At 45.5% G+C, this 13,941-nt stretch overlaps 1 protein-coding gene across 5 annotated transcripts in view; it reads left to right on the top strand.

Moving 5' to 3' along the window:
- Positions 1-13,941, top strand: part of LOC115470793 (chromodomain-helicase-DNA-binding protein 9-like) — a 624,303-nt gene that overhangs the window by 350,198 nt on the left and 260,164 nt on the right. For all 5 annotated transcript variants that reach the window (XM_030204322.1, XM_030204321.1, XM_030204320.1 and 2 more), the window contains one exon: positions 1,638-1,833. In XM_030204322.1, the coding sequence (XP_030060182.1) occupies positions 1,638-1,833 (196 nt within the window). The remainder of the gene's footprint in view (positions 1-1,637; positions 1,834-13,941) is intronic.

Below are 13,941 nucleotides of genomic sequence, written 5' to 3'. Positions count from 1 at the left end.
CAATGCCAATATCAAAACCGATCATATTATGATCACTGTTATCAAGCGGCCCTCGTATCGTTACCCCCTGCACTAGATCATGAGCACCACTAAGGACTAAGTCTAGTATTTTTCCTTCTCTTGTCGGCTCCTGAACTAGCTGTTTTTACTGCATCCTTCCAACAACAAACATCAAAAACAGAGAGAATAAACTCGCAATAAAGAATAGATCAGCTCTCTGAATTATAGTAGCATTACCACACAGTTGGGAGCACATTAATACTGAAAGTGAATGATTTGCTTAGTGAACCCTGGTCACTCCATTGTATTATGTTTTAACCAACTAAGAGTGAAATTCTTGTGCTGCATTAATGTCAGTGGATGGTGGGAATACTTATTTAGGTCTCTGATGATGAAAGCAAAATGGGGTACCTCGTCAGATGGTGTCTTTTTACCTACAAGACGCAGCAGATAAGTTGCTAATTATTTAATGCTAATGGGCAGTTAATGAATAGTATATATGACCAGAGAGCATTGGGGCAATTTGTGAACCACTTCAATTTGGTGCACTTATCACAGTATGTTTTAGCATAAGTTATGCAGGTTTTCACAGCATAAAATTGAGAGGAGTCTAATAATGATGTGTGGTTTATAATTGTCAAGTAGAGCAGCACATGCTCATGGTTTGTCATTCGCTCATATGTGCAGGTGTCTGAGTGCACTTAGTAGCACAGTATACTAATATCTCCTCTCATTTTAATAAAATTTCTTTTTAAAAAGCAAATAATTCACTTTCTATATTTATATTCTTCTATAAATCAGTTCAGAAAGCTGATTTATTCTTTATCACATCCTTCAGAAACAAGTTCCAAAGCTTAACTGTATGTTGGGTGAAAAGTTTTTGGTCCAATTTGTTATAAATGCACTGCTTCATGGCATGTCCCCTAGTCTTTGTACTTTTTGAAAAAGTAAACAGTTGATTGACATTTATCCATTCCAGTCAGGTTTTTATAGAGCTCTGTATTGTCTCTCCTCAGCTATCTCTTCTCCAAACAAGCCCCATTCACCCTAGCCTTTCTTCATGATTCATTCCATCAAATAATTTTGGTCACCCTTCTCTAATTTTTTTTAATTCTGAAATTATTTTAGAGATTCAGTGACCAGAATTGTACAATTCATAATACTCAAGGTGTATTATATATATAGACACCTAGATCCTTTTCCTGGGTGGTGACTCCTAATGTGGAACCTAACATCGTAGAGCTGTAATTTGGGTTGTTGTTTCCTATGTGTACATTTTGCACTTGTTCACATAGATGGCACAGGTCTTTCATCTAGTTAAAAAAAATCCATGCAAATTCTTATAAAAATAAAGACAAACGCAGAAACAGAAGTTACCAAATAAATTATATAGTATTGAAACAGTGAATAGCAGTATCTTCCCAATAGCATTTATTGGGCCATGACCTGTTAACACTTTCTTTGCTTGTGTTGCTTTTATTTCCCAAAGAATACTAGCTTCTAATATACAGTAGTTTGTCCTGACTTAATAGATTTATAAGTGCAAATAGCTGAAAATAAGGAAGCCAAATCCTCTGTGTAGTAGCTATCTGTTCACACACATTTTTGACACACATGGTTTTTTTTACCCTTTACAGGTATTTGTATGAGAGAATTGATGGAAGAGTGAGAGGAAACCTGCGGCAAGCTGCCATAGATCGGTTTAGTAAGCCTGACTCTGACCGGTTTGTGTTTCTTCTGTGTACCAGGGCTGGTGGCCTGGGCATCAATTTAACTGCTGCAGATACCTGCATCATTTTTGACTCTGACTGGAATCCCCAGAATGATCTACAGGTAAGTACGTACCTTGAAAATCCAACAAAGCCCGATTAGCTACACAAGCTGCTATACTTGTATACATCCCAAATCTGATGGAAGTTTTGTGACCTCTTTAAAGGATACAGTTTATGTATATAAAAATGTCCTGTTTCCTTTAAAACTGTAGTGAATGGTGTTTGTTTTGTGCATGAAATTGCATGATACTATAGTGCAGTGGTATTCACTCCCAATCCTTAAGGGTCATCGAGGGTCAGGTTTTCAGGATACCTTAATGAATATGTATATTAGGGATTTGCATATTTACTGCCTCCAAGGTGTGCAAATCCATCTCATGAAACTTGACCTGTTGGCGGCTTTCAGACTGGGAATTAATAAATTAATATCAAAGCTGTAGTGTGTTATAATGATGTCCTCAGTTCAAGTTATTGATTTTTTTTCCTAGCCTCATTCCAATCACAAATCAAAACAATCCTTCAGGCTTAGGAGTAGCCTAGTGGTTAGTGTAGTGGACTTTGATTCTGGGGAACTGAGTTCGATTCCCACTGCAGCTCCTTGTGACTCTGGGCAAGTTACTTCGCCCTCCATTGCCCCTGGTACAAAATAAGTACCTGAATATATGTAAACCGCTTTGAATGTAGTTGCAAAAAACTCAGAAAGGCGGTATATCAAGTCCCATTTCCCTTTCCATTTCAGTAACTGAGGATGCAATATGAAAATAACAGATTTGGGCAGTTGACCAAAAATAAGTGTTACAGGGCACCCTGTGGCTAAAGGTGTGATGCAGGCTAGATTCTTGTTTTCTTCCACATCATAGACACACAGTGAGGTATTAATATTCTAAACTGAGCTGGATATTTAGTTGGGCCCTAGGTGAGATGATTGTTTAAAAGCCACTGAACACAAATTCTCCAGATACTTTGTTCCCTGAAGTTAAGGTCATTAGGTAACAATCAGCAAGCAATTGCCCTGAGCCTTGTGAATACGGTTGGAACTACTTCCAAATGTTTTTCACTTTTGTATTCACCTTAAAATTATACTAGGGGGAATGGCTTTTTAAAGATAAACATATCATTGAAAAAAAAAAACCACATTCTTATTTCTCCCCCCCCCCCCCCCCCCCCCAAAAAAAAAAAAAAGATAAGAAAAATCCTAAGGTTGAGCATTTCCTGATGTCTCATTTTGGGTTATTTATATATTTTTAAAAGGTTTTAACAGCTCTTCTTGCGCCTTTTAGGTTTCTAGCTCAATTGGAACAGGAGCTGGAATTAAGGGCAATGAGCCTGCATCTGCAACTACCTGGGGCTTGTTTCTCTTGTTTTGTATACCTTTCTATACACCTAGCCCGGTTCTCAGAACAGAAGTCCTCAGCTAGGGTCCATGCACCAGAACTTCTCATGGAACCATGCAGACATGTTCTCTAAGTTTGAGAACAGGTTATAGCACAGTGATGGGGTGGATCAAATTGTTGGAAGGGTAATGCTGTATGTTAACGGACCTTGATTAAATAGAATAAAAATTCTGCAGGAAACAAAATGCACCCTGGAATCCTTATGCACAGAATTCTATGTGTAAAGGAGAAAAGAATTGTGATAGAGGTATACTGCCATCCGCCTAGTCAGAAAAAAACAGACATGTTGAAATGTTAGCAGAAATTAGAAAGCTAACAAATCAGGGAACAAAATAATGAGTATTTTGAATTACCCCAGTTTTGAGTGATAAATATAATATCAGGACTTGCTAGGGAGATAAAGCTCCTAGATGAAATAAATGATTTCTTCATGGAGCAGCTGTTTCAGGAACCAACAAGAGGGGGAACAATTCTAAATCTAGCCCTTAGCAGAGCACAAGATTTAGTGCACGAGTAACAATATTGGGGCCACTAGCAACAATTATCATAGCTACTACTACTACTATTTAGCATTTTATAGCGCTACAAAGCGTACGCAGCGCTGCACAAACAGAAGAAGAAAGACAATCCCTGCTCAAAGCAAGCAAATCAATTAATGTGTAGAGGAAAGAGGAGAAGAGGGTAGGTGGAGGTGAGTGGTTACAAGTCAAAAGCAATGTTAAAGAGGTGGGCTTTCAATCTAGATTTAAAGATGGTCAAGGATGGGGCAAGACGTAGGGGCTCAGGAAGCTATTCCAGGCGTAGGGTGCAGCGAGACAGAAGGCGCGAAGTCTGGAGTTGGCAGTAGTGGAGAAGGGAACAGAAGGGAGAAGGGAACACTGCTATTAATGAAAGCTACACAATTCGCACTACCACTTCATTTCCTAAGTTGAAAATGATAACTCTATAGTCGAACTAACCTATGTTACAACTCACTATCACTTAGAAACCTCCATGCAATACCATAATGTATTCCTCTGTACCATGTGTGTATGCACCTTAATGCAAAACCATTTGTAATTTTGTACCCAGAAAAGGAGGTCACTCAGAAACCACTATGCAGTACCACAATGCACTCTTCTTAAACATGCACCTTAATGTAATACCATTTGTAATCCTGTACCCGGAAATGGCGATCGCCATCACGGCAAAATGTAAGCCACATTGAGCCTGCAAATAGGTGGGAAAATGTGGGATACAAATGCTACAAATAAATAAATAAGAAGGATTTATCCATGGAACAGAGTGCACGAGAAGGGGTGTAGTGAAGGACGAGTGTGAAGATATACTGGGGAGCAGCAGAGTGAGTACATTATTTATAGGTTAGTAGAAAAAGTTTGAACAGGATGCGAAAATGGATAGGGAGCCAGTGAAGCGACCTGAGGAGAGGGGTAGTATGAGTAAAGCGACCCTGGCAGAAGACGAGACGGGCAGCAGAGTTTTGAATGGACTGGAGAGGGGAGAGGTGACTAAGTGGCCAGCAGGAAGCAGATTGCAGTAGTCTAAACGAGAGGTGATAAGGGTGTGGATGAGGGTTCTGGTAGAGTGCTTGGAAAGAAAGGGGCGGATTTTTTTGTATGTTGTAAAGAAAGAAACAACAGGTCTTGGCGATCTGCTGGATATGATTAAGTTTGAATTAATAACTGGAGAGAATATATACAGGAAATCTGCATTAGCATTAACTTTCAAAAAGACAATTATCCTAAAATGAAAATGGTAAAAATGTTAAAAAAAATTTTTAACATAGAGGAGCAGCTGCAAAGGTTAAATGTTTACATCTAGCTTGGGCGTTGTTCAAAAATACCAACATCTGGCATGGTTTAAAGGTAAAGAAGGCTCTTTAAAGTAAAAGAATACCCTTCAGAAATGGAAAAAGGATACAAATGAAGATAGTAGGAAACAGCATACAGAATGGCAAATTTGGTGCAAAGCACTGATAAGGAAAACAAAGAGAATTTGAAAAGAAGCTTGCCACAGAGGCAAAAGCACATAATAAAAACTTCTTTAGGTGCATTCGAAATGAGAAGCTGGTAAGAGAATTAGTTGGACCATTAGATGATCGAGGAGTAAACGGGGCAGTCAGAGAGGACAAAACCATAATGAGAGAGATTGAAGATGTGGAGGAGATACCCATGCCAGAAATGATATTTAATGGCGATGAGTTGGAGGAACTGAAACTGCTTCCCCTCTATAGAAAAGTTGTCAGTGTGCCATTCTCCATGCAGTCAGATCCCAGCTTCTGGTTTGACACTGACAAACTTCTTTGACTGACACTCTATCAGTGCCCACGCCTTTGCCGATGCGAGTCTTCAATGAGGAGTTCTGGGCTATGCTCTGAGAGGAGCTGGCACAGTTACTGCAGACACAAACCACTCTGGCATCGAGGACTGTTGTGCCACAGAAGGGTAAGCCCTTATCTCGGAGCCACCAACACCTGAGTGGAGATCCTTGACACCGGCACCTTGGCTGGTGTCAGATGTCGACATCGAAGCACTCAGGACTCCCATCGACATAGGGGGAGGAAGCTTCCCCGAGGTCAGAAGACATGATTGAGCCTTGGGTCATGGACATGGCTCCACCAGGCTGAGTTAAGCATAGACTCTAGCAGCTGACTGTGATTATTCTGAGGAGTCTGATTGGGACTGCTCCTGAGATTCAGAGGAGTATGCACATTTTTTTTCTCAGAAGAGGACTCGTATGGACTACCCTCTGATCCCTCTCCTCCTCAAGAGAGACAAAAATCCCCACCTGAGGGACTCTGTCTCGAGGGTTTTGTGAGGGAGATGGCAGCTGCTGTCCCATTTAAATTAGAGATGGAAGAAGAGCCCAGAGTAGAGATGTTGACTGTTCTGGGTTACAAGTCACCTCCTAGGGAAGGAGTCACTGTTCCATTGCACACAATCCTTCAAGATGCACTGATGAAGAACTGGAAATCTCCCCTTTCAGTACAGGTCACACCCAAGAAGGTGAATATGTTACAAGAAATGATTTATCTTGGGGGAAAGAGCTCTAGAGCACTCGCTATTGTTTATAATTTAAGAGCAGGCGCTGTATTTATAAGTTTTAGGATATTAATTTCTCCACCAATCACCAAAGGTGATAATTGCAATAAATTAAATAAATTAAGTATATATAAAAGATACCATATACTCAGAACACAAAGAGACCGTATTTTTAGCTTCAAAAAGGTTGATTTAATATACAATTGCACACGAGAGGTAGGTTTTTAAAAGGATCTTAGAACAGAGAATTTGTGCATAAAGTAGAACAAAGTAGCAGCTAGGTTAACTTACAAGTCCTTGTTACAAGCATGCTGTGGTCCAGCTGATTGATGAGCACATGGTTAGGACAGGAACAGGGCTTCTGCAGTGAGTGGATCATCTGAGTTGCTTGCAGCTGAAGAGAATCTGAGCCTTGGGGAAACAGCTTTTGCTTTTATATATTGCAAGCTGCAGGAGGATATGGTCACAGAGTCCCAGCACCTGTTTCCTGGTTTGCAATGGATAACTTGCAAGGCATTATGGTTATTGTAGTCTGTTCACATGATCTGCAGATGTCCTGGCATCCATTTGTCTGATAGTTGATGGGAGGGGCAGGTATACCTTTGACAAGCAAATGTCCTGTTAATGCTTTTCCTCTGAGTTCTTTGTCTTCAATGGGTTCTCCAGACTTTCGGTCTCTTGGGTCTTTGGTTTTCAGAGATGTCCTGATGAGCGTCCAGGTACCCACCTTAGTCAAGCTTTTGTTAGGTGGGAGGGCAGAGGAAGCTATATATCTCTCTTTTGTCTTTGTTAAGTGTTTGTAATTGACTATCCCTGCTATCAGAAGTTCCCAGAAAAAGGGATGGGGAGAGAGGGGCTTGAAATGAAACTATTTTCTCTGCTGCAGTGTCAAATATATAAAAGCTGCATAAATATATTGGTGTATATATAATCCAGCAAAATATCATGCTACATATTTCAGTAATAAACTGATACCATTACAAATACATAGTACCATATCCAAAAGGCTCCCGGATTCAAGATGACACAGCTGCTGCACCATTCTATGGTGGTCGAATCTGCTCTCGGGCTAGGAGTTCCAGGTCTCATGCCTCGGTGCCCTCTGGTAGAGGGGCTAGAACCTTATAGACCCATTTGGGAGAAAGACTTTTCAGGCCTTATTGCTTGCATCCAGTCCTACCAGCTCTATATGAGCCTCTACTTGGAATCTTTGATAAACAGTACACTAAAACTTGTGGATACTCTCCCTCAGGAGCAGGCCGAAAGAACTTTGCCAGTTGGCCAATAAGTAGATGGGGTACAGGCCATACCTGACTTGGGGCACTTGGGACACTTAAGATACTGTTTGATATTGCGTCCAGATTCTCTGGCATGGGTGTGGCAACGGGCACACTCTCATGGCTTTTTGTTTCTGACCTAGAACCAGCGGTTCAAAAAAAGTTAGTGAATGTGCCAAACGAAATAAAAATTCTGCATGAAATGGATATCAACATGGTAATCCTTAAGGATAGAAATTCCATATGTGAGTGGAAAGTGTATACTGGTAGGGATATGCTACCTTCTATTAGGCCAAAATGAACAGACAGATGAAGAAATGTTAACTGAAATTGAGAAAGTTAGCAAATTTGGCAACGGTATAATAATTGGTGATTTATAAAAATCACAAAATATTTCTTTTGTAAAAGGAACCTGATAAGTGTAGACTTAACGTCAATGTAATTAGCAAACAAACATTCACTTATACAAAGGCAAAGAAGATCCTTAGAGTCCCATACTTTTTAATGCTTATGCACATCTTATTTATTTATTAATTACAAAATACTTATTCCGCAAAATCCATGGGTCTTAGCAGATCACATAGTTACATTTATAATATAAAAAAAATCAGACTTACAGCGTAACATAACACTGTAACAGATAAAATCAATCTTTAAAACAGGAATATAATCTTTACTCCTTCCCCCAGCTATAAGCTTGAATAAAGTGTTTTACGCTCCCTTTTAAACTCTTTAAAATCTGTGCTATTCTTGAGTCTTAAAGGTGTAGCCCATTCCAGTATACTGAACCAGCAATATAAAATATTTTATATCTGTACTCATCAGACTGTATGATATGGTATCGGTACTACAGGAGCTTATACAATCATAGAATCTGTATTCATCAAAATTTCAAAAATGTAAGAGATTTTTATTAATGTGGAATAAAAGAAAGCAGATTGGTAATAGATGTGCTAAAAACTTTTATTAGTAGAGTTGCTGACAAGTATATTGCCCAATATGGCCAGCAGAACTAGTGGGTCTCATATTGGTCTCCAACCCTTTACAGTTTTCAGCATAGAACATGTATAAAATCTGTGGTCCGAGCAAGGAAAATCACTTATATCTTTCAAATGGAGAAGGCTTCAGCTCAAAGTGTAATCATCAGCCCCTCATTTTGCCATCAAGCTCCATCAGAAGAACTAACCTTCAATTGGTGAGCAATAAGCTTCATCAGAGAAACATTTCCCGGGAAAATCCACATTCAGCAGCGAAAGGAAGACCCCTGCGGTAACCCACATTCTGGAACCCAAGCACCTGATAAGATGCCCTGCATCTTGACTCTCTGATTCTCTTTTAAAAAAAAACAACAACAACAACAAAACCCTAAACCAGTTAAACACTGCACCTGTAAATCCAATGCTATCCGACAAATACAGTAAAACAGCATGGTCTACTAAATCAAAGACGCCAGATAAATCAACAATTGCCTTCTTTGTTTAACCAATGCCACTAAAACAGTTTCAGTACTACATGTTTTATGAATTTCTGATTCTCCGAGGACAAGCAGGCTGCTTGTTCTCACTGATGGGTGACGTCCACGCAGCCCCTCCAATCGGAACACTTTACTAGCAAAGGCCTTTGCTAGTCCTCGCGCGCCGATGCGCACCGCGCATGCGCGGCCTTCTTCCCGCCCGAACCGGCTCGTGTTTGTCAGTCTTCTTTTGTCCGCGCTCGGGACGGTCGTGTTTGCGCCGTTTCGCGCCCCTCAAGTTGACCCTCGCGCGTCTTTGAGTTTTGCTTAAAAAAAAAAAAAGAAAAGAACTTGGAAGAAGACCTTTACGGTCTTTTCCCCTTTTTCCCGTGTTTCCAGTTTTTGCCCCGCTAAGTTTCCTTTCGTTTTCGGGGTAGGCCCTTTTGAGGCCTCGGTTCGGGTTTTTTCTCTCCCTATTTTTGGTGCCTTTACCGCCATTACGAGTTTTAATTTCGCCGGTGTGATTTTTCCGCCCATGTCATCGAAGTCTTCCAGCGGCTTCAGGAACTGCACCCAGTGCGCCCGGGTAATCTCGCTCACTGATAGGCACGCGTCGTGTCTTCAGTGTCTGGGGGCTGGGCACCGCCCGCAGGCCTGTAGTCTTTGCGCCCTTCTACAGAAAAGGACTCAGGTAGCGAGATTAACCCAGTGGAACGTGTTGTTCTCGGTCTCTTCGTCGGCAACAGCACCGGGGGCATCGAGTGCATCGACGTCGACAGCTTCAAGACCTTCGGCATCGACTGCATCGAGGCATCGACCCTCTGCATCGTCGGTACCGAGACATCGAAAGGCTGCGTCGGCGTCGGTGGTACCGGGACCTCCACTAGTGCTGATGTCGTCGGACGGTGGTGCTTCGACTGGAGTGCAGGTGAGGGCTGTCCATTCCCCTGCTGGTGGCGGTGAGCCTTTGGGTGGGTCTCCACCTACCCTGAGGGCTCCTGCGGTACAGCCCCCCCCCCCCCCCCCCGAGACTGACCTTCTTCGGCCTCGGCTCCGAGGAAGCGACGGTTGGATTCTACGTTCTCGTCGGTACCGGGAAGTTCCGGTGACATGCTTCGTTTGAAAAAGTCAAAGAAGCATCGACACGGGTCTCCTTCCCGCATCGGTACCGAGAGCTCTGGGTCGCCGAGGGAGTCGGCACCCAGTAGGCATCGGCACCGAGAGGACCGCTCACCCTCTGTTCAGGAGGTGTCGATGCGCTCCACTTTGGACAGCCCGGAACAGCCTCCACGCCCGGAACAGACTCTGACTTTGACGCCTGCATCGGCTTCCATGTCTTTCTCCACAGCCGCTCTGCACGAGAGTCTCCGGGCCGTTCTCCTAGAGATCCTGGGAGAGCTGTTGCGCCCTAATCCTCCGGTACCGGGGGTGCTTGCGCCACCGGTACCATCGAGTGAGGCGCCGGCTGGCCCCTTGCCCGAGGTGAGGTCTCCGACATCGGTGCCACTTGCGGTACCGACTGCGGTCGCCTCCCAGGAAGGCTCCCCGACGACGTCGGCGGAGGGAGCTTCGCTGGTGCGGGCGAGGGAGTCTACCTCTCGACGCTCCCACCATGGCCGTGTTTCCACGGAGTCGAGTCGGGCACGGCTTCAGACGCAGGTTCATGAACTTGTGTCTGATACCGATGGTGAGGCCTCGTGGGAAGAGGAGGAGGACATCAGATATTTCTCTGACGAGGAGTCTGGTGGCCTTCCTTCCGATCCCACTCCTTCCCCTGAAAGGCAGCTTTCTCCTCCTGAGAGTCTGTCTTTTGTGGCCTTTGTCCGGGAGATGTCCCCTTCCCGGTGGTTGTGGAGGACGAGCCCAAGGCTGAAATGTTTGAGCTCCTGGACTATCCTTCTCCGCCTAAGGAAGCGTCCACAGAACCCATGCATCATGTCCTAAAAAAGACATTGCTGGCGAACTGGACCAAGCCTCTAACTAATCCTCACATTCCCAAGAAGATCGAGTCCCAGTACCGGATCCATGGGGACCCAGAGCTGATGCGCACTCAGTTGCCTCACGACTCTGATGTGGTGGATCTGGCCCTGAAGAAGGCTAAGAGTTCTAGGGAGCATGCTTCGGCGCCCCCGGGCAAGGACTCTAGAACCTTAGACTCCTTTGGGAGGAAGGCCTACCATTCTTCTATGCTCGTGGCCAAAATCCAGTCTTACCAGCTCTACACGAGCATACATATGTGGAACAATGTGCGGCAGTTGGCGGGCTTGGTGGACAAGCTCCCTCCTGAGCAAGCCAAGCCATTTCAGGAGGTGGTCAGGCAGCTGAAGGCATGCAGAAAATTCCTAGCCAGAGGGGTATATGATACCTTTGATGTCGCGTCCAGGGCCGCTGCTCAAGGTGTGATGATGCGCAGACTCTCATGGCTGCGTGCCTTCGACCTGGAGAATAGGATCCAGCAGTGGATTGCGGACTCCCCTTGCCGAGCGGACAATATTTTTGGAGAAAAAGTCGAACAGGTGGTAGAGCAGCTCCACCAGCGGGATACCACTTTCAACAAGTTCTCCCGCCGGCAGCCTTCAGCATCTACCTCCTCAGGTAGACGTTTTTATGGGGGAAGGAAGACTGTTCCCTACTCTTCTGGTAAGCGTAGGTACAATCCTCCTCCTCGACAGCCTGCGGCCCAGGCTAAGCCCCAGCGCGCTCGCTCTCGTCAGCAGCGTGCGCCTCAGCAAGGCCCCTCGGCTCCCCATCAAAAGCAAGGGGCGAGCTTTTGACTGGCTCCAGCAGAGCATAGCCGACATCAACGTGTCAGTGCCGGGCGATCTGCCGGTCGGGGGGGAGGTTGAAAGTTTTTCACCAAAGGTGGCCTCTCATAACCTCCGACCGTTGGGTTCTTCAAATAGTCCGGCAAGGGTACACCCTCAATTTGGCCTCCAAACCTCCAAATTGCCCACCGGGAGCTCAATCCTACAGCTTCCAGCACAAGCAGGTACTTGCAGAGGAACTCTCCGCCCTTCTCAGCGCCAATGCGGTCGAGCCCGTGCCATCCGGGCAAGAAGGGCTGGGATTCTATTCCAGGTACTTCCTTGTGGAAAAGAAAACAGGGGGGATGCGTCCCATCCTAGACCTAAGGGCTCTGAACAAATATCTGGTCAAAGAAAAGTTCAGGATGCTTTCCCTGGGCACCCTTCTTCCCATGATTCAGGAAAACGACTGGCTATGCTCTCTGGACTTGAAGGACGCCTACACGCACATTCCGATACTGCCAGCTCACAGACAGTATCTGCGATTTCAGCTGGGCACACGTCACTTCCAGTACTGTGTGCTACCCTTTGGGCTCGCCTCTGCGCCCAGAGTGTTCACGAAGTGCTTGGCTGTAGTAGCAGCGGCGCTTCGCAGGCTGGGAGTGCACGTGTTCCCCTATCTCGACGATTGGCTGGTGAAGAACACATCCGAGGCAGGAGCTCTACAGTCCATGCAGATGACTATTCGCCTCCTGGAGCTACTGGGGTTTGTGATAAATTATCCAAAGTCCCATCTTCTCCCAGTACAGAGACTTGAATTCATAGGAGCTCTGCTGGATTCTCGGACGGCTCGTGCCTATCTCCCAGAGATGAGAGCCAACAACTTGTCCCTCGTCTCGCGGGTGCGAGCGTCCCAGCAGATCACAGCTCGGCAGATGTTGAGATTGTTGGGCCACATGGCCTCCACAGTTCATGTGACTCCCATGGCCCACCTTCACATGCGATCTGCTCAATGGACCCTAGCTTCCCAGTGGTTTCAGGCTGCTGGGGATCTAGAAGACGTGATCCACCTGTCCACAAGTTTTCTCAAATCCCTGTATTGGTGGACGATTTGGTCCAATTTGACTCTGGGATGCCCTTTCCAAACTCCTCAGCCACAAAAAGTGCTGACTACGGATGCGTCTCTCCTGGGGTGGGGGGCTCATGTCGATGGGCTTCACACCCAAGGAAGCTGGTCCCTCCAGGAACGCGATCTGCAGATCAATCTCCTGGAGTTACGAGCGGTCTAGAACGCTCTGAAGGCTTTCAGAGATCGGCTGTCCCACCAAATTATCCAAATTCAGACAGACAACCAGGTTGCCATGTCTTACATCAACAAGCAGGGGGGCACCGGATCTCGCCCCCTGTGTCAGGAAGCCGTCAGCATGTGGCTCTGGGCTCGCCATCACGGCATGGTGCTCCAAGCCACATATCTGGCAGGCGTAAACAACAGTCTGGCCGACAGGTTGAGCAGGATTATGCAACCTCACGAGTGGTCGCTCAACTCCCGAGTAGTGCGCCAGATCCTCCAGGTGCGGGGCACCCCCTTGGTAGATCTCTTTGCATCTCGAGCTAACCACAAGGTCCCTCAGTTCTGTTCCAGACTTCAGGCCCCCGGCAGACTGGCATCGGATGCCTTCCTCCTGGACTGGGGGGGAAGGTCTGCTGTATGCTTATCCTCCCATACCTCTGGTGGGGAAGACTTTGTTGAAACTCAAGCAGGACCGAGGCACCATGATTCTGATTGCTCCCTTTTGGCTGCGTCAGATCTGGTTCCCTCTTCTTCTGGAGTTGTCCTCCGAAGAACCGTGGAGATTGGAGTGTTTTCCGACCCTCATCACACAGGACGAAGGGGCGCTTCTGCATCCCAACCTCCGGTCTCTGGCTCTCACGGCCTGGATGTTGAGAGCGTAGACTTTGCCTCTTTGGGTCTGTCAGAGGGTGTCTCCCGCATCTTGCTTGCTTCCAGGAAAGATTCCACTAAGAGGAGTTACTTCTTTCTATTGAGGAGGTTTGCCGTCTGGTGTGACAGCAAGGCCCTAGATCCTCGCTCTTGTCCTACACAGACCCTGCTTGAATACCTTCCGCACTTGTCTGAGTCTGGTCTCAAGACCAACTCTGTAAGAGTTCACCTTAGCGCAATCATTGCATACCATTACCGTGTGGAAGGTAAGCCGATCTCAGGACAGCCTTTAGTTGTTCGCTTCATGAGAGGTTTGCT

The sequence above is a fragment of the Microcaecilia unicolor genome, chromosome 5 (assembly GCF_901765095.1).
Source record: "Microcaecilia unicolor chromosome 5, aMicUni1.1, whole genome shotgun sequence".
Taxonomy (NCBI): Eukaryota; Metazoa; Chordata; class Amphibia; order Gymnophiona; family Siphonopidae; genus Microcaecilia; species Microcaecilia unicolor.
This window is presented reverse-complemented; position numbering and strand designations above follow the sequence as displayed.